Below are 24,794 nucleotides of genomic sequence, written 5' to 3' on the forward strand. Positions count from 1 at the left end.
TTTTTTTTTTTTTTTTTTAAGTTGAAAATAGCAGACATAGGGGATATAGGTATAGTTCAGTGGTAGAAAACTTGCCTAGCATGCTCAAGGCCCCAGATTTGATCCCTAGCATCACAAAAAGAAAAGAGAAAGAGCAGACAAAGGTATTTGTATGTATTTTTGTATATGTATGTATGTGTATGTATATATATATATTTTTTTTCCTCTGAGATAGTCTCAAAAGTCAAATTACTTTACAGTCAGTGTATATAAAATTTAAAAATATAATAGATTAACTATTACTTTCCAGAATAATGGTGGCTATTAATGCCTGTTTACGCATACCTTACCAGTGTTAAATGCTATTAGTCTGAAATTTGAGCTGAACTCATGAAAAAATTTTGTTTTATTTATTTATTTTGGTACTGGGGATTGAACCCCCCTGAATGCTAGGCAAGCACTTTACCCCTGACACTTTACATTGTCTCCTTCACTGTTAATGAGGTGGTAAATCTTTTTACATTTCTCCTCATTATTTCTCTTTTGAAATTGCCTGTATATATCTCATGTAAGTATTTTCTTATTTATTATTTTATAAAAATAACTTTGTATCTTAGAGTTAGTCCTTTTTCATATATACTGTGTTTTCTTCTTCTCTGTCATTTTTTTTTTTTTTTTGGCGGGGGGGTGTGCTGGGGATGGAACCAGGGCCTTGTGCATGCTAGGCAGGTGCTCTGCCACTGAGGTACATCCCCAGCCTTATCTTTGATTTTTGTTTAAAATATCTTGCCATACAGAAATACAATGCTTTTCTGTAGTGAAATTTGTCAAGATTTTCTTTTGTAGACTTATTTTAGTTTCCTGATTTGTTTACAAAGGGTGTCTCTACTATAGGCTATAGAAATGTTAACAAATATTCCTCAAATACTTTTGCGTGTAGTTTTAAATCCATGAGAGAGTTATTTTTGTTTATGACATAAAAGAATGGGCCTAACTTTACTTTATTTAATGGATAGCCAATTGTATTTGATGTGTTGTAACATACATCAAATAAACTAGCCATATTAAAATCTATTAATTGAAAATGGTTTTCACAGGGCTGCTGCTACTCTATATTTGCTTTTATGCAAATAAAAGACATTCCTTTTACAAGATGCTTTATTTTGGTCTGCCAGAAATTTTTTGAATGGTTTTGAAATATAATTCATATGCTATACAACTTTACAATTCAGTGGGTTTTTAAAAATATATTCATAGTTATGTAGTCATCACCACTACAAAATTTTAGAACATTTCATCACCATAACTGGATAACAGTCATTCCCCATCTCAACCGTAGCTGTAAGTAACTACTAGTCTCTTTTTTCTTTTTGTATAGATTTGCCTTTTTTGAACATTTCATATAAATGAATTATACACTGTGTTGTCTTTTGGAACTGACTTCTTTCATTTTAGCATGTTTTCAGAGTTCATCCCTAATCCTAACTTAGTTCAAATTTTGTTGATATCTTCACAGAGGCACTCTACTTTTTTTTTTTTGTGTGTGTGTGTGTGATTTCAGTGACTTATATAACATTAATACTTCAGTTAGTTTAATACAAAGCATTTTTGGGGGAGGGGTGCATGGTGCTGGAGTTAAACCCAGGGCCTCCTCATGCTAAGCAAGAGCTCTGCTATACTTCCATCCCTAATATAAAACATCTTAAACTAGTTAAGACACTGCTTACCTTTTTATTTTTGGAGAACTAATTACATGGTTGGAATATATAGTACTTATTTTTTACATAGTAAAAACAGTATGAGATCCTTATGTGGTGCTGCACACCTATAATCCCAGCTATTCAGGAAGCTGAGGCAGGAAGGGATGACAAGTTTTGAGATCAACCTTGACAACTTATCAAAACTCTGTCTCAAAAAGAAGAGGTCTGGGGCTGGTGTTGTGCTGTGCCCAGCATCCGTGAGGCACTGGGTTCGATCTTCAGCTCCATATAAGTAAAGTTATTGTGTCTACCTAAAACTAAAAACTAAAAATATATTAAAAAAAAAAAAAAAAAAGAAGAGGTTTGGGCTGGATTGTGGCTCAGTGGTAGAGTGCTCATCTAGCATGCATGAGGCAGTGGGTTTGATCCTCAGCACCACATAAAAATCAAATAAAGGTATTGTGTCCACCTACAACTAAAAAAGAAGAGGTCTGGAGATGTAGCTTAGTGGGAGAGTGCTTATCTGGCATGTGCAAGACTCTGAGTTCAGTTCCTTTATGGCCAAAAAAGTTTATGAGATATTTGAATAATATTTGAATAAAAGTATCTGTCCTATATGTTTTTATTTTCATCTTGCCTATTCTTAGTTTTTACTGTTTACATGATTAAAAATATATTAGTATTTGTTTATTTAGTTATCAGATATTTATTGAATGGCTTTTATATTCTAGGTATTTTGCTAAGGGCATAGCAGTATAGGGTGTCTCAAACAGTATTCTTATTCTTATGGAATGAATGGTCTAGTAGAAAATAATAACTTACTATTACAGTGAATGTTAAGAGATTTACAGTATGGGTATGAGTACTTGACAGGGAGAACTATCCTAGTTTAGGAGGTTAGGAAATGTCTCCCTGAGGAAATGGCCTTTAAGTTGAAATGGGTAGAATGAATAGAGTCATTCAGGAATTGGGTGGAGGAGAGTTCCAGATGGAACTATGTTCTAATGGAGGGAAGACATATTTAGAAACTGAAAGGTACTTAAAACACATATATCACACATGTAACAGTGTTTAGTTTTTTTTTTTTTTTTTTGGTTACTGTTTACCCTTGCTCTGCTCATAGCAGAATAGGAAATGATGAAGCTAGATATAAGTAGGGGCAGTTAACAAGAACAAAAAGTAAGCACCAGTGATGTGTGAAGTACTGTTCTAAGTACTTTTCATGTATTAGTTCATTAAACTGTTAACAATTTCTGTTTACACAAAAGAGCATGTTGTCCAAGAACTGAGATCTGAGCCTATGTATTCTAACTATAGAGTATGTGTCCTTAACGCCACTGTACCATACTGCAGAACGTAGGTTATAAGTTATGACTGGATTTAGGGACCATTATTTCTGAAGAGCAGTAAACATCCAAAGGTATTAAGTTTGAAAATTAGATTGATTATTTTTAAAAATAACTTTCTGGCTGCAGATTGGTCTAGAGGAAAATAAGGTGGATATAGAAAGAAATTAGAAGTCTGCTGTATTCTGGGCAAGAGTTGTTGGGTTTTTGGACAAGTTAGAAAATGGAAGTGGAGAGAACTTGGTGTAATTGTATATTATCTGTGTGGTATTCACAAGTTTTGATATTAGGTTGAAGGTTGGGAAAAATGGACCTAGACTATCAGAATGATGCTAGTTTTTTGACTTGAGCAACTGGTGACACTGAAATTGGAAAGACTGGAGGAGGAGTAGAACTTGTCAAGATATTGAACAAGCTCCAAATGTACTGTCAGCATCTTAGAAGTCTTACAATCTAGAATAGTTTATTATATGCAAGTACAATATGTTACCCAGGGATAGAATTTAGAGTAGGAAAAACCAAACCCAAGGAAATTCAGCATTTGAAGGGCTAGTAGACCAAATCAGGCCAGCAAATAAGGCTTAGGAGTGACTGCCAGAAAGACTTTAGGAAAGTATATTATCATGGAAGTCTCTAGTTGTCTGTGGCTTGTCTTCATCTTTTCAGTTTTATTTTTATTCTTTTTTTTTTTAAGTTTTTTTTTTATTTTTTAGTTATAGGTGGACACAAAATCCTTATTTTATTTTTATGTGGTGGTGAGGATAGAACCCAGTGTGCCTCACGCATGCTAGGCGAGTGCTCTACCACTGAGCCACATCCCCAGCCCTATTTTTATTCTTAATTGACAAAATAATTGTACATATTTATGGCATATAGTGTTATGTTTCAATATATCGGTTGTATGCATTGTATAATGATTAAATCAGGGCATTTAAAAATTAGAAGTCTGCTGTATTCTGGGCAAGAATCTGTTACCTCAAATGTATCATTTTGTCTTCTTAGCCTCAGTACCTTCTGAAGGACAAAAGTTTATAATTTTGATAAAGTACAATTTATCCGATTTTTCTTTTATAAATCATGCTTTTGGTATCATTTAAGAAATCTTTGCTTATTTCAACAGCATTAAGATTTTTCTCCTATATTTTCTTCTTGGAGTTTTACCGTTTTTACTCTTGGATTTGTGTCTGTTATTTGAGTTCATTTTTGCGTATGATATGAGGTAATTGTCTGAGTTACTTTTTTTTCTTTTTGCATATAAATATCCAGTAGGAGCCTTGCATTCAGTTCATTTTAGTTTTTGTACAGGGGGTTGAACCCATGGTAAGCAGATGTTCTATCTCTGAGCTACACCCCCCAGCTCCAACTTCTTCCATTTACTAGCTTTACAATCTTGGTGCTAAGTCATTTTTCCAAGCTTGTTTGCTCATCTTTAAAATGTGGTTATTTAAATCTCACAGGGTTATTGTCAGAATTAAATGAGTGATATGTAACACTAGGTGATGGCATCTAGTAGGCCTAAGGTAAATAAATAATAGTAGAATTTGAAAAACACTTCATGATGCCCAAATACTGTGCTCTAAGTTTCTTGAGTATGTAGAAGCATTAAAAATACTATTTCTTCTTTGACAGCAAAATCATTCATATGTAGTAGCTGTTGAAGCAGTCAGAAATGATGATTGCATATGTTTTGAAGGTAAAGCTGACAGCTTTCGCTTACTACATTGTGTAGAGTTTGAGAGAAAGAAGAGTAAAGGATGATTACAAATTATAGCAAAAATTTGTTTCTCAGCTCAGTGGCAGGATGATTTTTTTTTTTTTTTGGTACTGTGGATTGAACCCAGTGGAGCTTTACCAATGAGCCACATTCCCAGTGCTTTTTAGTTTTTATTTGGAGACAGGACAAGATCTTGCTAAATTGCTCAGGCTGGTCTCAAACTTGTGATTCTCTTACCTCAGCCTCCTGAGTTGCTGGAATTACCAATGTGCACTACTGTGCCCGGCCAGGGTGATTTTTTTAAGGCCTCAGATCATTTCACTGGTCAAAACCTTTTAGTTGTTTTTCTACCTCAGAGTAAAAAAACCAGAGTTCTTACAAATTTGCAAAGCCCTTTGTAATCTGTCCTGCATGTCTTTTATTTCTCTTCATCTACCTGTCTTCATCTCCTACTCACTCAGTTTCAGAAAGGGGATGCATCTGTTTCCCTTTTGTTTCTTTTTTTTTTTTTTAATATTTATTTTTTAGTTCTCGGCGGACACAACATCTTTGTTTGTATGTGGTGCTGAGGATCGAACCCGGCCGCACGCATGCCAGGCGAGCGCGCTACCGCTTGAGCCACATCCCCAGCCCCCCTTTTGTTTCTTAAACAGGACAAAAATACTTCCTCAGAGCTTTTGCACTTTCTTCTCCCTGACTGAAATCTCCCTACCCTTTGATACATTCCAAGAAATAGGATGGTCACTTGTAAGAATTTTTTTCCCCCTATTTACTAGAATGAAACCCAGGGACACACTACCATGAGCCACATCCCCAGCCCTTTTTAAAACTTTTTATTTTTGAGACAGGGTGTTGCTAAATTGCCAAGGCTGGCCTTGTACTTGTAATCCTCCTTCTTCAGCCTCCTGAGCATCTGAGATTATAGGCATGTACCACCACATCCAGTACATCTATAAGAAATTTAAAGAGCATGAAACCCAGGATGAATTTTAATACATAATATGGTATATATTTTTTTAAAAAAATGTAGTTAATTTATACTTGCTTCTTAATGTTAATAAATAATGATTACAACCATTATCTATGATAAATAAAGACCACAAAGTGAAACAAAAATTTCTCACAGATGAGAAAAATTAGATTTTACTTGTTTTAATTTAAAAATATGCTACAATGTGGCAATTTTAAATGAAAAAATAATTCCTAGTATTTAAAGAATATTTTAATTAACAGATAACACTGTATTTTTATTGTATACTACTTAATGCTTTGAAGTATATGTAGGAATTTTAAATAAATTAATAATTTACCTTTACCAAGCTAAAAAAAACCTCCATTAACTTTTTCATTTATACACACATGTGTATATGCACATGTGTATATGCACACGTACATATATATGCAAATTTGTTTTTGGTACTGGAGATTGAACCCAGAGGCATTTTACCATTGAATCCCATCTTCAGTCCTTTTTAAATATTTTTTAGTTGTAGATGAACACAGTAACTTTATTTTTTATGTGGTGCTAAGGATTGAACCAGTGCCTCACATGTGTGAGGCAGGTACTCTACCACTAAGCCACAACCCCAGCCCCACATCCCCAGTCCTTTTTATTTTTTATTTTGAGACATCTTAATGACAAATTATGTTAGTTATATCTCAGTCTCTTAAATACATCTTTTTTCTCTATTTCCAGTTTTACCATTTCTAGTTTAGTGTATTAATCTTAACGTTGTAAGAGTGTTGTGTTTCAGAAAAAACTGTTGCTTTCTATCTTTTTTTTTACAGAAACCAGAGACATTTTCTCAAAATATAAATTGTATCTTGCTATTCTGCTGCTGAGAGCCTTTTGAATTTCAGGTCCTTAATATATCTCAACAAGGCCCTTTGCGAGCTATTCTCATTTGTCTTTTATTTCCATTTGGTGTTCTTACTTCTTCAATTAATCTTCTGTTAATCTTTAATCTTAGGGACTTTTTAGACATATTATTCTCTTTTTCTGTATCATTTTCACTTGACAGTTTGCCTGGCCATTTTCTACTGAGACTGCGAGTCTCAGCTTAAATGTTAAATGTTTTTCTAAGATCTGTTCCCTGTCCCTCCAGGTTCTCTTGATGATGGCAGTACAGAAAACAAACAAAAATTCCTGCTGTTTTAGGGCTGATATTTATAGTAGTACATTTTGTTTATAATTATATATTTATACAATTATCTCTAAAACTTAAAGTTCAAAGGGACCATATTTGTATTTTGTACATTTGCTGTATCCAAGAGCACGCCACATTTCTCAAAATGGATTTTGAGGCTTTCAGGAAATATTTGTTGAATTAAAGAAGGAATAGATTAAGAATGATAAATCCATAAAGGAAATGATGGATTGGTTAAAGAGGTAGTAGGAATTCTAGTTTAGAGTGTGAGGTAGCAGGTATGCCAGATATAATTGAAGAATAATAACATTAGAACTAAAAATTTTTTCTTGGTGGTAACATAATGTAGTAGTTAAGAGGATCGAGGCTGACCTGGATCACCTTTTATTGACCATCAAGCCTTTTTTTCTATCTGTAAAAAGAGAGTTACGGGCTGAGGCTGTGGTTCTGTGGTAGAGCGCTTGCCTAGCATGCGTGAGGCACTGAGTTTGATCCTCAGCACCACATAAAAATAAATAAATTAAAGGTATTGTGTCCAACTACAACTGAAAAAAAGAGTTACTAGTAACTACCTCATGGTTATTGTGAGGTGTAAATGAGATACATAAAACAATAGGCTTAAGCTTTGCACATATTAAAAACTGAGAAAATATTAGGAATTTTTTTATTACTTTTTAAGCTACTAATGTTAATCTCCAAGGATTCATTAGTAGTACTTGTTAAAAACTGAGTTGATTTTATATTGTCTTGCTAAATAGTGTGTAGTCAAAGTGTTCCTGTACTCTTTCAAATTATAATAGAGGTTCTGTATTTAGAACAGAACATCTTTTTAAATTTTTTTATTACTTTTTGATGGATGTTTATTTATTTGTGGTGATGATAATCGAACCAGTGCCTCACACATGCTAGGCAAGTGCTCTACCACTGAGCCATAATCCCAGCCCCAGAATATCTTTTTTTTAAATTTTATTTGTTTTTTTGGTCTTGCTGGGAATCAAATCCAAGGTCTTGTGTATGCTGAGCAAGTCACATCAGCCTCAGAACACTTATATTAACAACAGTATATTACATAATTTTTATCAGATCTATGGTTTATTATTTGGATGTGGGATTAGTATGGCAAGTATTAGTGTGGTTAGAGGTCTTCACTATCTAGAGGGAATAGGGTATGGATGTGATAAACAATTTTGATCAATTCCTATTCAAAAGTATACACACACACACACACACACACACACAAACACAAATACTTTGGATGCTTTGGATTGAACTCAGCGCCTCAAGCAGGCTAATAAGCACATGGTCTCCTGTAGAGCTCTATCCACAACTGAAGTCCTGTATTTGTAAGTCCTGTATTTGATTGCTTTCCCAGGTTTAGTGGATTATTGCAGAATGTATAGGGAGTATACTGTGAATCACTATGAATTTTGATTTTTTAAAAATTTTGAGTGTCTACTATATGATTAGATTATCATCCATTGTGTTTATATAATATATATGTCCTATTAATACGATTAGAATTTCCTAGAGTTTGTACACTGCTATAATTATATATGGAAAAGAACTTTGTGCTATAAAGATGTTTTCTTTGATTTTGGACTCTAGACCATTCTGGATTATTCCAGAGATTTGAAAACATAAATCTCAAAGTTGCTTATGAAATAAAGTTTGAACTTACCTCTTTGAGCAAAGAAATTCTAATGGTCTGAGTTCTGTATTTCTCCTTAGAACTACATTTTTTAAAAAATTATTTTTTAGTTGTAGTTGGACACAATACCTTTATTTTATTTATTTTTATGTGGTGCTGAGGATCAAACCCAGGGCCTCACACATGCTAAGCAAGTGCTCTACCACTGAGCCACAACCCCAGCCCTTGGAACTATATTTTAAATTAAATATATTAGGAACCATAATAAGTTGTGTAACAACATGACACTCTTGACCCTGGATGGAATACCTAGTTGTATAGGTAAATATCTTTCCAAAAGCTACAAGAATGTCATTCACAAATAATTGCTTTGAAAGTTAAAAAAGAACCCCAAAAAACTGCAATCTGACAGCTGCTATTGGGACTCACTGAGTTTTAAAGTTTACATTCAGTAGTTAAAAAGTACTCTTTGTTTTAAAGTATGTTCAGAATTTGGGTATATCTTTATTGGAAACACTTAAATTTGGTATGTGGAGTTTGACAGTTGTTATTTCCTAGTTTCACTGCCCATTGCTGAAATGGATTCACAAAATAAGCCCATAGGCATAGTTTCTGTTTTCCTCCTTGATCAGCTTAGGAAACATGGAATTTCTATTTTTATATACATTTCTAGAGGGATTATCAATGTTTTTAAATTAATCTCTCTTCTGTATATTGATATCCTGCTGTTTTATATATGTCACTTGGATTTATTTTCTGCAGAATCCTGCTTCTCTAAACTCTTCTCTTTTTTGTTGGTAAGGAATGAGTACGGGTGGTTGAACTCATGCACACTCGACCACTGAGCCACATCCCCAGTCCTATTTTGTATTTTATTTAGAGACATGGTCTCACTGAGTTAGTTAGTTAACACTTAGCTTTTGCTGAGGATGGCTTTGAACTCTTTGATCCTTATGTCTCAGCCTCCTGAGCTGCTGGGATTCTAAGTGTGCGCCACTGCGCTTTGCTGGACCCTTCTGTTTAATGTTTTGACAGTGAGTCAGTAAGGGTCAAGAATGATTTCCTTTCTTTGGGCAAAATGCTGAAATTCTAATTTCCATTTATAAATAGTAAGGCTCCTGGAATTCTTTCATGACATACAAACAAAAAATTATAGGGAAATTTAAGAAAGTATGTATTTGAGCGTAATGAATATAAAAATGCTTGTTTTTGTGTAAAATGTTGTTTGTTTTTATTTCACAAAGAATTTGTTTTAACAACTAACCAAAAAGATACATGGCAGGTACATCAGTTTGCCTTCAAAAATATGAAACCCAGGTTGGTCATTAGAAATTAGGAAACAAGAAAGGGAAAAGAAAATAGAAAAAGGACAAATTGGAGCCAATAACGTCAAAACTCTCATACGGCATGAAATTAATTTAGCAAATGTTTTTGAAACCTACTTATTGTGATAGGTTACTGTTGTAGGTGTTAGGATACAACAATGAACTGAACTAACAAAAGTCCATTTCCTAGTGGAATAAGGTACAGACAATAAACAAATAAATGTATTGTGTACCTGATAATGAGAGGAATATTAGAGTATATAAAAACAGCATAAAGAGTGTGAGAAGAGCGTGATGAGAATGGGGATCTTTCTGTTATATAGGGTTGTCAGGGAATGCCTTTTCTATAAGTTTACATTTAGGCAAAGACATCAAGTGAAAAAGACCATACAATTATCTGAGGTAAAGGTGTCTAGTTAGGCAGTAAGTAGTAAATGAAAAGGCCCTGAGTTATACGACTTATTTTTTGTTGTATTTGGGACACTAAAGGAAGATCTTTGTGCCCTCTACTGGCAACTAAGTAGGGAGACTGGTAAGACGTGTAAGTGAGGTAGAGGGGATTGTAGGGTAGATTAAATACTCTCTATACACCATTATAAGAAATCTGGCTTCTACTCTTGAGTGAGATAGGAAGCCATTATGGTTTTGATTAAAGGAGTGACACAGTTAACTCAGGCTTTAATAGGATCATTTTGCTGCTGGCTTGAGAAGACTGTAAGAGATATGAGAATTGAAGCCAGGAACAAGTTAGAAGGCTATTGTATTCCAGGTCAGATATTATGATCACATGTATCTGATGTCTGTCAAAATAGTGAGAAGTAGCGATTCTACATATATTTTGAAGGTAAATCTGATAGAGTTTGCTGAACAAATGGGCATGTGGATTACAAGGGACAGAAAGGAATCAAAATCTGATTAGAAATTTTTGACCTCATATTTCTGGTTGGGGTTGTCAGGAAACACATGGGAATAATAGATTTCTGGTGATGAGCAAAGATGAATTGATTTTAAACATGTCAACCCTGAAGTGCCTATTTATTACACATCCAGCCAGTGTGTCAAGTATGCATTTAGTATAAGAGTCTGAAGTTCCAGGAAGAGGTCTCTACTTGTCTTTTTCTGGAGATGGATACTTATGAATCATCAATGACTGGATCAGGTCATTTATGAAGGAAGTGTAGATGGAATAAGGAAGAGTCCTAGGACTCTCATATTTACCTGTCATGAAGAAGAAAACCAGCAAAGGAGAGATTGACTAGTCAGTGAAGGAGAAGAACGAAGACAGGTATTCTGGAAGTCTTGTGAAGACAGGGACTGTTCTGCTCTAATTTTGTTGAGTGGTCTGGTGAGATGAGAGGTGTAGCCCGGACTGCTGAACCGGGGTCACTCAGGTGAATTTGAAGTGACACAAATTCTTTGTGAAATAAAAACAAATTTGAGGTACACACAAAAGAAACCTTTTTCACAGGCGTTAGGATGGCTTCTCCACCTCCACCTCCAGCCACAAGTTCTCACAAGGAGGGGGAAGAGAAAAGCACGGGAGGCTGGCAAGAGAGGGGGAGCACGCCCTGAAACTTGGCTTTTATTGGAGGGAGCTATTCGATGGAACATTGTATCCAAAAACAGGCAAGGGGTAGGATTACAAAGGAACAAGGAGTCAGCCCACTCGCATTGGGTAATGCCAATTCCCAGAGCTCCACCTTTCTATCTGAGCAGAGGTAAATCTACATTCATTGCAATGGGTGCAATGCCAGTCTAGTACCTCCTTGCTCAAGACTTAAAGGTGTATGCATCCTCCTGTTCAGGGTGGTCCCCAATAGAGAGGACTGAGAATTGATATTGTACTTAGCAACATGAAGGTGACCTTGACAAGTTTATGTGCAGTGGTGACTGTGAAAGTGTGATTGTATATTCATGAGAAGAAAATAAGAGGATTTAAGGATAGGGACTATAGAGAACTCTTTCAAGAAGTTTTATTGTAAGGATGAATAGGGAATTGGGAGACTGGAGGAACATGTGGAGTAAAGAAGTTTTCTTGGATGAGGAGATACTTTAGTGTATTTTCATGATGATTGGCATTATCCAGAGGAAAGGTAAGATGATATGATGGGAAAGGGGGATGTAGTTGCATGAACAAAACTGATAGGATTTAGTCCTCAAGGAATTGGAAGTAGAAACAATTTATGTATTATTTAAGAAGGAAGGCAGTCTGTAGAAATAGATGGAGATAGGTGGGGAGATAAACAATAGGTTGTTTTGGCAATTTTCTTCTGATCCTTTCTACTGCCATTGTCAGACAGTAGGCAGTTGATGAAGGGAGTGAAGATGGGATGAAGTAGTTATCTAGAAGGGTGCTGGAGTGCATGGGTTAGAGAAATAAGTTGTTTGCAATAAGGGCTCACTTAAAGTTATTGGTCAGGAATATAAAGTGAGATCAGTCAGCATATTTGCTTTTCTTAGACAACCCTTGATGTTACAGGGACAGAAGAGGTATAAAACGTGCTGAGAAATGTCACTGATAAAATTAATATATTTTAGAAAACCATCTATATGAAATATATATGTTAAGAAAAAAATTATTTATGAATTTCTCATTGTAACACGGGATATTTATGTAAAATAGAAAAGGAGAAACATTTGCTATAGGCCAAATATTGTGTTTGAAATTATAGAGACCTTCCTTCCTTCCTTCCTTCCTTCCTTCCTTCCTTCCTTCCTGCCTTCCTTCATTCATTCATCCATCCATTCAAATACTTGTTTGTATCCCCAGATGTTGACATGTGGAGAAAGAAAAACTCAGTTGCCCCCATTGTGATCCTATGTGAATAATAAGTATTCAGGGATGGATCAGTCATTACAAGCTTAAATGTAGGTCTGAGAACATAGGTCCATAGCCCATCCTTCAGAATCTTTGATGCCAAAGATTTGTCTGTTTCCCAGCTTTTAAAAAGGTTATATAGATTGGGTGATGTGGCACCAGAGTGTTTGGAAAAGCAGTCTGTAATCAAACACCTTAATACTTCTGCATTGTAACATGTAAATATATATATAAATTATTTTTTTAAAAATTCATTTTTTAGTTGTAGTTGGACACAATGCATTTATCTATCTATCTATATGTGGTGCTGAGAATCGAACCCAGGGCCCAACTCATGCTAGGCAAGCACTCAACTGCTGAGCCCCAGCCCCTGCATAGAAATTATGATGATTAAGACTAAAATAGGTGCAGGTCAGGTTTTGTCACTAATGAATTATGATAAAAACCTTGGTTTTCAGAGTATTTTGAATTGTAGAATCCCAAATCCATCATATTAAAGATAGAACTTTGTACTTTTAAGGGAGAGAAAGCATTATGACACAGAAGCAAAAGCAAATATGATTTCTTGGAGACAGTAAAGAAAACTGAGTTGACTAAATCATAGGAGATGTATGTTGGAAATAAGATTAAACAAGTTTAAATAGTGAGAATAGCCAGTTTATTAAAAACCTTGAATACCATTGTAAAGTAATAGACTTACCAAAGTGAAATCATTGGAAGATTATTCTTTCGGAATGGGACAAACTAAAGAGAATAGTCAGTTGACCATCATTTGCTTAGTAACTGCTTAAAATGCTGCTGCTGCCATTGCTACAACTACTACCAGTACTAAAATATTGAGTGTCTGTTGTTAAATCCTTGCTACATGCCAGTTGTTGGGTTAGGTATTTTTCTGATACTTCTTGTAGGAGCTGTATAACAGCTTTATATCATGGTCTTTGTCCTTTGAAAAGAAAATCATTAAGGCACACAGTGAAAATTGTAAAATATTTTATTTCATAAATGGTATTTTCCAAGGGATATGAGATTATTCTTTTTCTAAATACTAGTCCTTAATCTTTTTCCTTTTAGTTGTAGATAGACACAGTATTTTTTTTAAATTTATTTTTATCTGGTGCTGAGGATCAAACCCAGTGCTTCACACACTCTGGGCAAGTGCTCTACCACTAAGCTATAGCCTCAACTCCTAATCCCGGATCTTGAGTTGGGCATATGCTTGAGATAATACAAGTCTTTCAGTCCTCAAGAATAGTAGATTATTTTGTTTTATTTTATATTCACCAGTTGGCCTTTGGATTATATACTAATCTGGTTTCATGAGGACCTTTATATATGGGGGAAGGTTGTACAGTATAGATTCTTAGATTAGGCATACCACCTATCAAAAAATAAATCAAAATGCTCTTTTTAAAATATATGTAGCCAGGTATAGTGGCACACTCTTATAATCCCAGTGATTCAGGAGGCTGAAGTAGGAAGATCACAGTTTTGAGGCTCACCTCCACAATTTAGCAAAACCCTCAGCAACTTTGTGAGACTGTCTCAAAAAATTCAGAAAACTGGGGGGTGTAGCTCAATAAGCTGCCCTCCGCCAAATATTATGCATTTGGGGAATTGACACATGCCAACTGACTATTTGCTATTAGGAAAACTTATAAAAATTAATTTCTGATTTTCAAAAGTTTTTATAGCAATTGTTCTCAGTCATTTCTCTATTGTGTTTTTTGCTAGATTTTAAGCCTCATAAATTTAGGAACTGAGTGGATTTGTTGAGTACATAATATATTTCCAGGATGTAGTATAATGCCTGGCATATAATGGGTGGTCAGAAATATTTTTGAATGGATTGAGTGAATTCAGAGTTAAATTGTACAGCAAGATTATTCCTGCCTCAAAGTCCTAACATAAAAAGCCTGACAGTTTCTTAAAAATGGTTAGAACACTGAAACCCACTTAAAACCAGTAAAATGTCCTTTACTTTCAGTAAAACTGATTTTATTTAACTAAAATATAAGGAATATATTCTTTTCAAATTGAAGAGTTCTGAAAAAATTAAATTATTTTTATCTTTGTGTTTGCTTGACCATCAGTTGCAGAAATTTCTTGATTGAGTTGTAATAGTGATTCTTCAATTTTGATTTGTACCATGCCACCTATATTTATTCATGATATTTGTAGAGTATAAAATTTCTGAAATTTTAAAACATATTTTTAACTAAATGGTCTTAAATCTATTTCAAACTATAATTTGATCTGTTTTAATTGTGATTTTTTTGGGTGCTTTTTGACTTCTTATCCTTTTCCCTATATGCCCATTTCTCATGTTAATCAATAGTTGCCTCTATTCTGATAAATTTTTGTTATGATCTGTTCTGCAGAGAAAGAGATGCTGGTTGCAAGTTTTGGAAATCCCTGTTTTTTATGGAACAAAGTTCTGTAAAATTTTCATAAGATTACTTGGCAATAACATACGCTTGTGATGGACCCTAGAAATACTGCTATGTTAGGATTGGGTTCTGATTCCGAAGGTTTTTCAAGAAAGAGTCCTTCTGCCATCAGTACTGGCACACTGGTCAGCAAGAGAGAAGTAGAGCTAGAGAGTAACACAAAGGAAGAAGAGGACCTTCGAAAGCGGAATCGGGAAAGAAACATTGAAGCAGGGAAAGATGATGGTTTGACTGATGCACAGCAGCAGTTTTCAGTGAAAGAGACAAACTTTTCAGAGGGAAATTTAAAATTGAAAATTGGCCTTCAGGCTAAGAGAACTAAAAAACCTCCAAAGAACTTGGAGAATTATGTATGTCGACCTGCCATAAAAACAACTATCAAGCACCCAAGGAAAACGCTTAAAAGTGGGAAAATGACAGATGAAAAGAGTGAACATTGTCCTCCAAAAAGGGTAAGTGTAATGCCCAGCAATATGTGGTCATTGACAGTATTCAGATTTTTCTATTGATTTACATACCTATTCCAGGAAATTTGATTTTAATCTTTTTACGTTTCTTCTAAATAGTCTGTGAGTCATGTCAAAGATGTAATGGTATACAATGTAGTAAAATTTGCTTATAAAATTATGACAGATATTTAAAATGGAGCATACTCTGATTATTACTCCTAAGGTTAGTGGGAAAAATATTGGATTTGTAGTCAGGAAACCTAGATTTGAATCTTGCCTTCCTACTTACTAACAGTGTCATCATGGACAAATTAACAGAGGAGAAACTGAGCCCAAAGATATTATTAATTGGTTATATTATTACCTGCCTTCCAGGATGGTTGGAAAGTATCAGATTCACTAAGAAATGTTGAAAGCTTTTGTTAAATGAATTATTTTGTAAAATATTTCTGTTGTTCCTCATAAGGCAAGTTAATATATTAAAAATGTTAGCTGGGTGAAGTTCCAACTACTTAAGATTGCTTAAGTTCATGAGTTTGACACTATTTTGGGCAACGTAGTGAGACCCCATCTCAAAAAAACAAAAAGAAAAGTCATCCCCCTTTTATCAGATATCCAGTTACTCCTCTAACTCTTCTTCATTCTGTTCACCTTGTCTAATAAAGGTCTCACATTTGTGCTTTATTTTGTTGACCACAAGTTTTAGTCCCTTTATGCATTATTTTATATATTATATATATATTCCCACAGATTTAAGATAGTATTCATATATGAGTAAAACAGGGAGAAAGAGTTGGCTTAATATTTTGGCTAAAAGAATATTACTCACTGTTTTAAATGATGATTTGATTTTTTATCATTAATTCTTTTTTTCCCCTTTCTTTTTTTCTCCCTCCCTCCCTCCCTCCCTCCCTTCCTTCCTTCCTTCCTTCCTTCCCCTATATGCCCATTTCTCATGTTAATCAATAGTTGCCTCTATTCTGATAAATTTTTATTATGATCTGTTCTGCAGAGAAAGAGATGCTGGTTGCAAGTTTTGGAAATCCCTGTTTTTTATGGAACAAAGTTCTGTAAAATTTTCATAAGATTACTTGGCAATAACATACGCTTGTGATGGACCCTAGAAATACTGCTATGTTAGGATTGGGTTCTTCCTTCCTCCCTCCCTTCCTCCCTCCCTCATGTGCGCGTGTGAGCGTGTGACTTGGGATCGAACCCAGGGCTTGTGCACATTAGGCAAGCACTCTACCTCTGAACTGCATCCCCAGCCTGCTTTAATTCTTTCCTGTCATTCATGTGCATTTTACTTGTTACCAGAAACTACAATGCTGCAAAGCTCTTTTGTTCTCCAAATTGCTGTGGCATTCAGAAATTTCTAATAGATTGCCCTTCTGCATGAGAGTATAGAGATTTAAGATATATTTTATGATGACTTCTTCATGAAATCATATGAATAAGTTTGCAGATTATAATGTCAGGAAAAATTGGGTATTGTATCCAGTTCTTGAAAAAAATCAACAGGATAAATCTTAGGTAAATTGAGCCTTGTTTTCCTCATTTCTGAAATGGAAGTATTATCTGTTTTTAAATAACATCTTTATCAAGATATAATTCAAATATCATCACAAATGCACCATTTAAATTAAATGATTTTTAGTGTATTATGTTCATTTTTTAGATTGATGCTAAATGTATATGTAATTTGGGATTTATTATTTTAATCATTTTAAAGCCAGGCATGGTGGCAAACGCCTATAATCCCAGTGACCCTGTCTGAAAATAAAAGGGCTGCTGATATAATTCAATGATTAGGTGCCCCTGGGTTCAATCCCTGTGTACCTAAAAAATTAAAGAATAAATAAAAATTAAACCATTTCTAACTGTACAATTCAATGGCATTAATCACATTCACTGTGTTATACAACCATTACTACTATTCCCAAAACTTCTTAAATCCAAATTCTGTAAACATTAAGCAATAACTCCCGATTTTCCCTATTCCCAGCAACTGAGAACGTCTCGTGTACTTTTTTTTTTGCCTATTCAAGATACCTGATAAAAGTGTCATCATTCAGTACTTGTCCTGTTTTGTTTAGTGTATTTCATAATGTCCTCAAGGTTGTTCCATGAAGTATTTTCCAGAACTTCATTCGTTTTTTTTTTTTTTTTTTTTGTGGTGCTGGGGTTTAAACTCAGGTCCTTGTGCATTCGAGGCAGGCACTCTACCAATTGAGCTATATCCCCAGCCTTTCATTCCTTTTTATATCGGAGTGATGTTCTGTCATATGAGTACACCACATTTAAAAAAAAAAAAATCATTCATCTGTTGGTGGAATCTTGGTTTGCTTCCACCCTTGACTATTGTGAATAATGCTGCAGTGAACATTGGTATGAAAAATACCTGTTTGAGTCCCATTTTTTTTTCATATTTATTTTTTAGTTATAGGCAAGCACAATATTTTATTTTGATGTGGTGCTGAGGATCGAACCTAGTGCCTCACACATGGTAAGCGAGCGCTCTACCTCTGAGCCATGAACCCCACCCCTTGAGTCCCAATTTCAATTCTTTGGATGTATGCTGTCATCCCTTGGTGTCCTTAGAAGATTGGGTCCAGGACCTATATTATATAAAAATCCTCTCTGGGCATGGTGGTGCGTGCCTGTAATTCCGGCAGCTTGGGAGGCTAAAGCAGGAGGATTGCCAGTTCAAAGCCAGCCTCGGCAAAAGTGAGGCACAAAGCAACTCAGTGAGACTCTGTCTCTAAATAAAATACAAAAAGGGCTGGGGATGTGGCTCAGTGGCCGACTGTGCTAAGTTTAATCCCTGGTTACCACCCCCCACCCCAATCTTTGGATTTTCAGGTCCCTTATGTAAAATAGCGTAGTGTTTTGAATATAATCTACATAAAATGTCCCATATACTTTAAATCATCTCTTGATTATTTAAATACTTAATGTAATGTAAATATTGTGTAAATAGTTGTCATATAATATTGTTTAGTGAATAATAAGAAAAAAGTATATGCATGTTCAGTATAGATAGAATTATTTCCTGAACATTTTTGATCCAAGGTTGCTTCAATCATTGGTTGCCCAACCCATGGATATTGAGGGCCAACAATACTTTGTGAATGGAGTTGATGGATCATATAGTAATTCTCTTGTTTAGATTTTGAAGAAGTTCCAAACTGTTTTCTATAGATGCTACACTATTTCATGTTCCCAACAACACATAAGTATTCCAGAATTTCTCCAGATCCTCTCCTTTATTCCTTCCCTTTCTTGACTGTGGTTTTGATTTACATTTCCCTAGGGACTAATGATGATCAATCTTTTTATAGGCTTAGTGTTCATTTATGTATCACTTTTGACAAATGTCTATGCAGATTTTCTGACCATTTTTGAGTTGTGTTGAGTTCTTTGATTAAAAAATGGATGAAGTCCAGTTTGTTTTTTACTGCATATGTTTTTGGAGTATCTTAGTAATAACTGGGCAAATTCAGTGTATTTCTCCTTATGTATTCTTCTAAGAGTTTTATGGTTTTGGTTTTTATATGTAAGTTTTGACTCAAGTTAAATCTTGTATATGATTTAAGGTAAAGTTCCAACTTGATTCTTTTGAATATGAATAATTTTATTAGCATCTTCATTAAAGAGAATTAATTTCCTGGTTCTGGTTCCTTTGTTTAAAAAAAAAATTCCATATATGTGTATGGAGATTTGTTTCTGGACTCTTCAATTCCATTGTTCAGTCTGTCTTAACAGTACTACCTTGTTTTGATTACTAAAGCTTTGAAATTCATTTTGAAATGAGATGTGAGTCCTCCAGCTTTGTTGCTTTTCAAGATTGTTTTGGCATGTTGGGATTCCTTGAGATTCTATATGAATTTTGAGAGTGTTCTATTTCCCCAAAGAATGTTGGAATTTTGATACAGATTGCTTGGCATCTACAGATCCCTTTAAACATAAAAAGGAAAAACAAACATTGTTACTGTTATGACTCATTTTCAACAATCTGAGCAAATTCGTTTTGGATTCCCCCCCCTTCTGCAGTTTAATAGTACCATTCTGTGATAAGTGGTAAGCAAAACAACCATTACTCAGCCAAAATGAAGAAAACTTTATATCAAATGTGCCTTCAGGTTTACCTCTACTACATTAAGAATAAATTATTTGGGACCAAAGTTCATGCAAGGAAACTTCCAGAAAGTAAATCCCTCATCAGTGCTTTTGATATGTTTGAGAAATATTTTATGCACATAAAGCAAATACATGTCTAACATATGTATATCCTTCCTGTATTTAAAAATACAAATAGTAGCATGCTGTACACTTTCTTTGCAACTTTTTCTACTTTAATAATTTATTCTGGAGATTTTTTAATACCATGACTAAGAGGGCTTCTTTAGTCGTTTGAAATATGGATTGCAAATTTGTTTTCAGTTAGTTATTTGTCTTTAGTCTTATCTTATTTTGCCATGTAGAATTATTTGTTATTTTTTTAAAACCTATAATTAATCATAAATCTTTTATGGTTTCTGGATTTCGGTGTGTAATTAGAAAAGCCTTTTTCACTACAAGTTCTTAAAAGATTTTTTTTGTTTCTTTCTTTTGTAGTATTCTTTCTGTTTCTTCCTTTTTTTTTTTTTTTTTGGTGGGTGGGTGGTGTTCTGGATTGAACTCAGAGGTGCTTTATCACTGAGCCACATCCCCAGCCCTTTTTTAGTTTTTAATTTGACACAGGGTCTCTCTTAAGTTGCTGAGGATCTTATGAAGCTGTGTGAATGGCCTCAAACTTTTGATCCTTCTATCTCAGCTTCCCAGTTTGTTGGGGTTACAGGCATATGCCATTGAACCTGGCTTGTGTTTCACTTTTAACATATAAATATTTTTGATTCTTTTGAATTTTATTGCAGTATAGTAATAAAGTTATGAGTTATGGTTCAAACCTACATCTCTTTCAAATGCGTACATCTGTCTTTGCTAGGTGAGGAGTACATACCTATAATCCCAGCTACTTTAGAAGTTGAGGCGGAGGATTGAAAGTTTGAGACTAGCCTGGGCAAATTAACAAGACCCTGTGTCAAAATAAAAAATGAAAAAGAATTAAGAGTAGCAATCTTCCTTAGCAACTGTGAGGCTCTGGGTTCAGTCACCAGTAGAACCTCAGTTTTACTGATTTCTTCTGCATATTGCTTTTAACAGACACATAGTTATCTATCAGACTGTATGTTGATGCATTTTGTACTTGCCTGTACTGTGTGATATTTTTCATTATTTTAGGATGCTAACAGAGACCTTTAATAAAATATGTAATGAGGTTGAAAGCTGCGGAGAAGGATTTTCTACTGTACAATTCATGTAACAAGAAAAAAAAAAGAGAACTCTTTGATCTGTCTGATTTGAGGCCCTACAGATTTCCTTATGTACTTGGGTTTGGTCTGAATTTCTATTATGTTGCTGATGCTTGTGTTTTATTTGCCAGCATGATATAGGTTTTTCTTTCTTTTTTTTTAATTGTTTTTTTTTTAAGTTGTTAATGGACCTTTATTTTATTTATTTATTTATATGGGTACTAAGAATCAAACCTCACATGTATGAGGCAAGCGCTCTATTACTGAGCCACAACCCCAGCCCGTGATATAGTTTTAATTGTTTTATAGATAGGACTAATTCTTCCTCATTACAGTGCAGTTTGCTTTTTTCTTGCCTATTAATTTATAAGCTTAATGCAGTATTAGAATATGTAGTATTTTTTTTTTCCTAGAACTTGTCCAGCTGATTATAAAGTTTGTGTTTTGTTCATCTTTATCTTGGAGCCTAATTTGATGTTGGCTTGAGAATTGAGCTTTGAATTTGCTTTGCTAGGAGTCAGGTATGTTTATACCTCCTTTTCTGGGGACTGTACTTTTGCCTCTTAGGCCATGGTTTGGTTCGGTAATCCTCTGGACAGTCATGCCTAATTAGATCTGTTCCTTCTTTCTTTTCTTTTGGCCTTTGTAGAGATTTTTTTTCTTATTTCCTAGGAGAGAGACACTGCCGTGATACATATCTTATGTTGGGTTAAGTTACTTTGTTGTAATAGATAGAATAGAATACTTTTTTTTTTTAACTACTGGCAATTGAACTCAGGGGCACTTGACCACTGAGCCATGTCCACAGCCCTATTTTGTATTTTATTTAGAAAGACAGGGTCTCACTGAGTTGCTTAGCACCTTGCTTTTGCTGAGGCTGGCTTTGAACTTGTGATCCTCCATCCTCCTGCCTTGGCCTCCTGAGCCACTGGGAATAAAGATAGTGTGCCACTGCACCCAGCAATAGAATACTTTTCATACTATTTACTTTGCCATTTGACTAAAAGTAGAAATCACCTGATTGTTTTATAAGAAATACATTCATTATTAATTTTATAGTAGGATTTCCTTTAATATTTTTCTTTCTAAAGTGAAAAAAACTCTCTTACACACTTCCTATAAAATGTTTATATTTGGTTTTCTTTCAACTTCATGTATTTTCTGTGCCATTTCATAAATTATCAGAATGGTACATTTTCCAGTAGTATTTTAGAAAGTGAAAGTGGAAGTAATAATATTTACTTATATTTATCACACACTAATTTAAAAGAAGAAGCATACATTCCTTTCCACCACTTAAAGAAAATTTCAACTTTGGAGTTTTGCATCATAGTTTACTTAGTCTACTTATGTATTATATACTTAGTATACTATTATAATCATAGTGTACTTAGTATACTTTGGTAGCAAATGAAAAATGAATAACAGTTTCCTACTGATGGTGATTAAAAATTGAAATTTTGATGAGCAGAACAGGTTGGGGCAATAGATACTTTACTACCAGTATGTGTTCATTACAAATTAGGTCAAATAGCATTGAAACATGTCGCTAGATTGACTAACATGTTGTCACTGGTTAGTTTATTTGATGTTACTTTAGTTTAGATATACACATTTAAAGAACACAATAAATTATAAATAAAATTCATAGCTACAATTATAATTTTGTTTCCAAAAGATAAATTTCTACTTAGAAAAGAAATGTCTAGCTGGGTGTGGTAGTGCATACCTGTAATCCCTGATACTAGGAATGCTGAGGCAGAGGATTTTGAGTTTATGAGACCAGTCTATGCAACATAGCAAGCTCCTCATCTCAAAAAGAAAAAAATAAAGAGAAAAGAGGGCTGGGGATGTGGCTCAAGCGGTAGTGCGCTCGCCTGGCATGCGTGGGCCCGGGTTCGATCCTCAGCACCACAAACAAAGATGTTGTGTCTGCCGAAAAATTTTAAAAAAATAAATAAATATTAAAAATTAAAAAAAAATAAAGAGAAAAGAAAGGTCTATGCTATCTTACTAGGTTATTTAAGAAACCCTCATTGAAAAAGTAATTAATATCAATGAAATAATTTTTTGTGGAAAAATATTAAAACCCATGAATTCAATTATTAGATTCAAGACCTATTAACTTGAGAATTTAATGACATGTAGATAAATGTCTCTCAAGTAAGAAAATAGTGGGTATTAATAATATACATTAGATCTTTCTCATATTCATGATTTTCCAGGAAAAATTTAAATTGCTTAAGCAAATTTTAATTATTTCCTTTTTTTGTACCAGGGATTGAACTGAGGGGCACTCAATCACTGAGCCACATCCCCAACCCTATTTTGTAATTTATTTATAGACAGGGTCTTACTGAGTTGCTTAGTGCCTGGCTTTTGCCGAGTCTGGCTTTGAACTCAAGATCCTCCTATCTCTGCCTCAGCCTCTTGAGCTGCTGGGATTACAGGCATGCGTCACTGTGCCTGCAAATTTTATTTTGAAATGGAGTTGTTGAAAAAGATTGGTTTGATTTTACCTAGGTTTTTGGTTTTTCTTTCCTGGCATTTCTACTATATAATAGTAGTATGGTTGTTTTCTGTTTAGAGTTGTTCCCTTACATTGTACCCTGTATAAAGTTAGCCCAGTTTTAGAATAAAGCATATATATTTGTTGTTCAGATATAATTCAAATATGCAAAATTTACCCTTTAAAAATGTGCAGCCTTACTAGGGGTACACAGAGTTGTGCAGTCATTGTCACTAATTTCAAACATTTCTACCATCTTAAGTTTGTAATTTTATTGTGTCTTTTAACTTTAGATAACTGTTAAAAATGAATGAACATTTTGCTTTGTACTTTCACAAAAGAGGGAAACTGTTTTTAAATCAATTTTGGACATACTATCAGGTGTAGACTCAGCATTCTTTGATTTATTCATTTTTTCATAAAATATTTATTGCCTATCCTGTGCCATGAAAAGATTGAGGAGTAATATGACAACTGACATAACTAGAAATACTTACAGAATGTTTATGGAAATCACAGAATTGTTGGGGAAGGTGGCAAGCAAGATAATATACAATGAGAGCTTTATAGAGGAACTCATGTTTAAAATTAGGTATTAACAGCTTTGTTAGATTTGCTAGAAAGAGATGGAACTTCTGGAACAAAGTAATACTAGAGGATAGTATCTGATACTTCCCTTAGTTTTGTAACTGTACTAGAATTTGATAGCCCTTTTAGTTTATATTAGTACCAACAAAATGTAAATATTAATAGATATTGGAATGAAGCTTCCATTGAATGATTACAAGTAGATTTTTTTTTTCTTTCATTTTAAAAATTTTGTTCTGGGGCTGAGGTTGTAGCTCAGTGGTAGAACACTTGCCTAGCATGTGTGAGTCCTTGGGTTCGATCTTCAGCACCGCATAAAAAGAGGCACTGTGTTCATCTACAACTTTAAAAAAAAAATTTAAAAATCTTGTTCTATGTTTAGTGTTCCTTTTAGCAATATAAAATTTTAAAGTAAGAATTACATGACTCTGCCGGCCGCAATATGCACACCTGTAATCCCAGCGATTTGGGAGGCTGATGCAGGAGGATTGCAAGTTCAAAGCCAGCCTCAGTAATGACTAGGAGCTAAGCAATTCAGTGAGACCCTGTCTCTGAATAAAATACAAAATAGGGCTGGGGAAATGGCTCAGTGGCTGAATGCCCTGAGTTCAATCCCAGTACCAAAAAAAAGAAAAAAAAAAAAAAAAAGAAAGAAAGAAAAGAATTACATGACTGAACTCATTTTCCTAGGACTTTTTTTGTTTTTTTTAAAGATATAGTCATACTTTATTATAATATTCCTCTCAGAGGCAAAATTAAAAGTTAATGTT

General features: G+C 34.3%; 1 protein-coding gene across 4 annotated transcripts in view; it reads left to right on the forward strand.

Annotated features, from left to right (window-relative positions):
* The window catches only part of Ash1l (ASH1 like histone lysine methyltransferase), a 174,505-nt gene that overhangs the window by 11,264 nt on the left and 138,447 nt on the right, over window positions 1–24,794 (forward strand). For all 4 annotated transcript variants that reach the window (XM_046421554.2, XM_058571916.1, XM_046421555.2 and 1 more), the window contains exon 2: window positions 15,056–15,576. In XM_046421554.2, the coding sequence (XP_046277510.1) occupies window positions 15,157–15,576 (420 nt within the window). In that variant the 5' untranslated portion in view covers window positions 15,056–15,156. The remainder of the gene's footprint in view (window positions 1–15,055; window positions 15,577–24,794) is intronic.

Source organism: Marmota monax, unplaced genomic scaffold, assembly GCF_021218885.2.
Source record: "Marmota monax isolate L192 unplaced genomic scaffold, Marmota_monax_Labrador192_F-V1.1 WCK01_AAM20220418_F8-fsc00108, whole genome shotgun sequence".
Lineage (NCBI taxonomy): Eukaryota > Metazoa > Chordata > Mammalia > Rodentia > Sciuridae > Marmota > Marmota monax.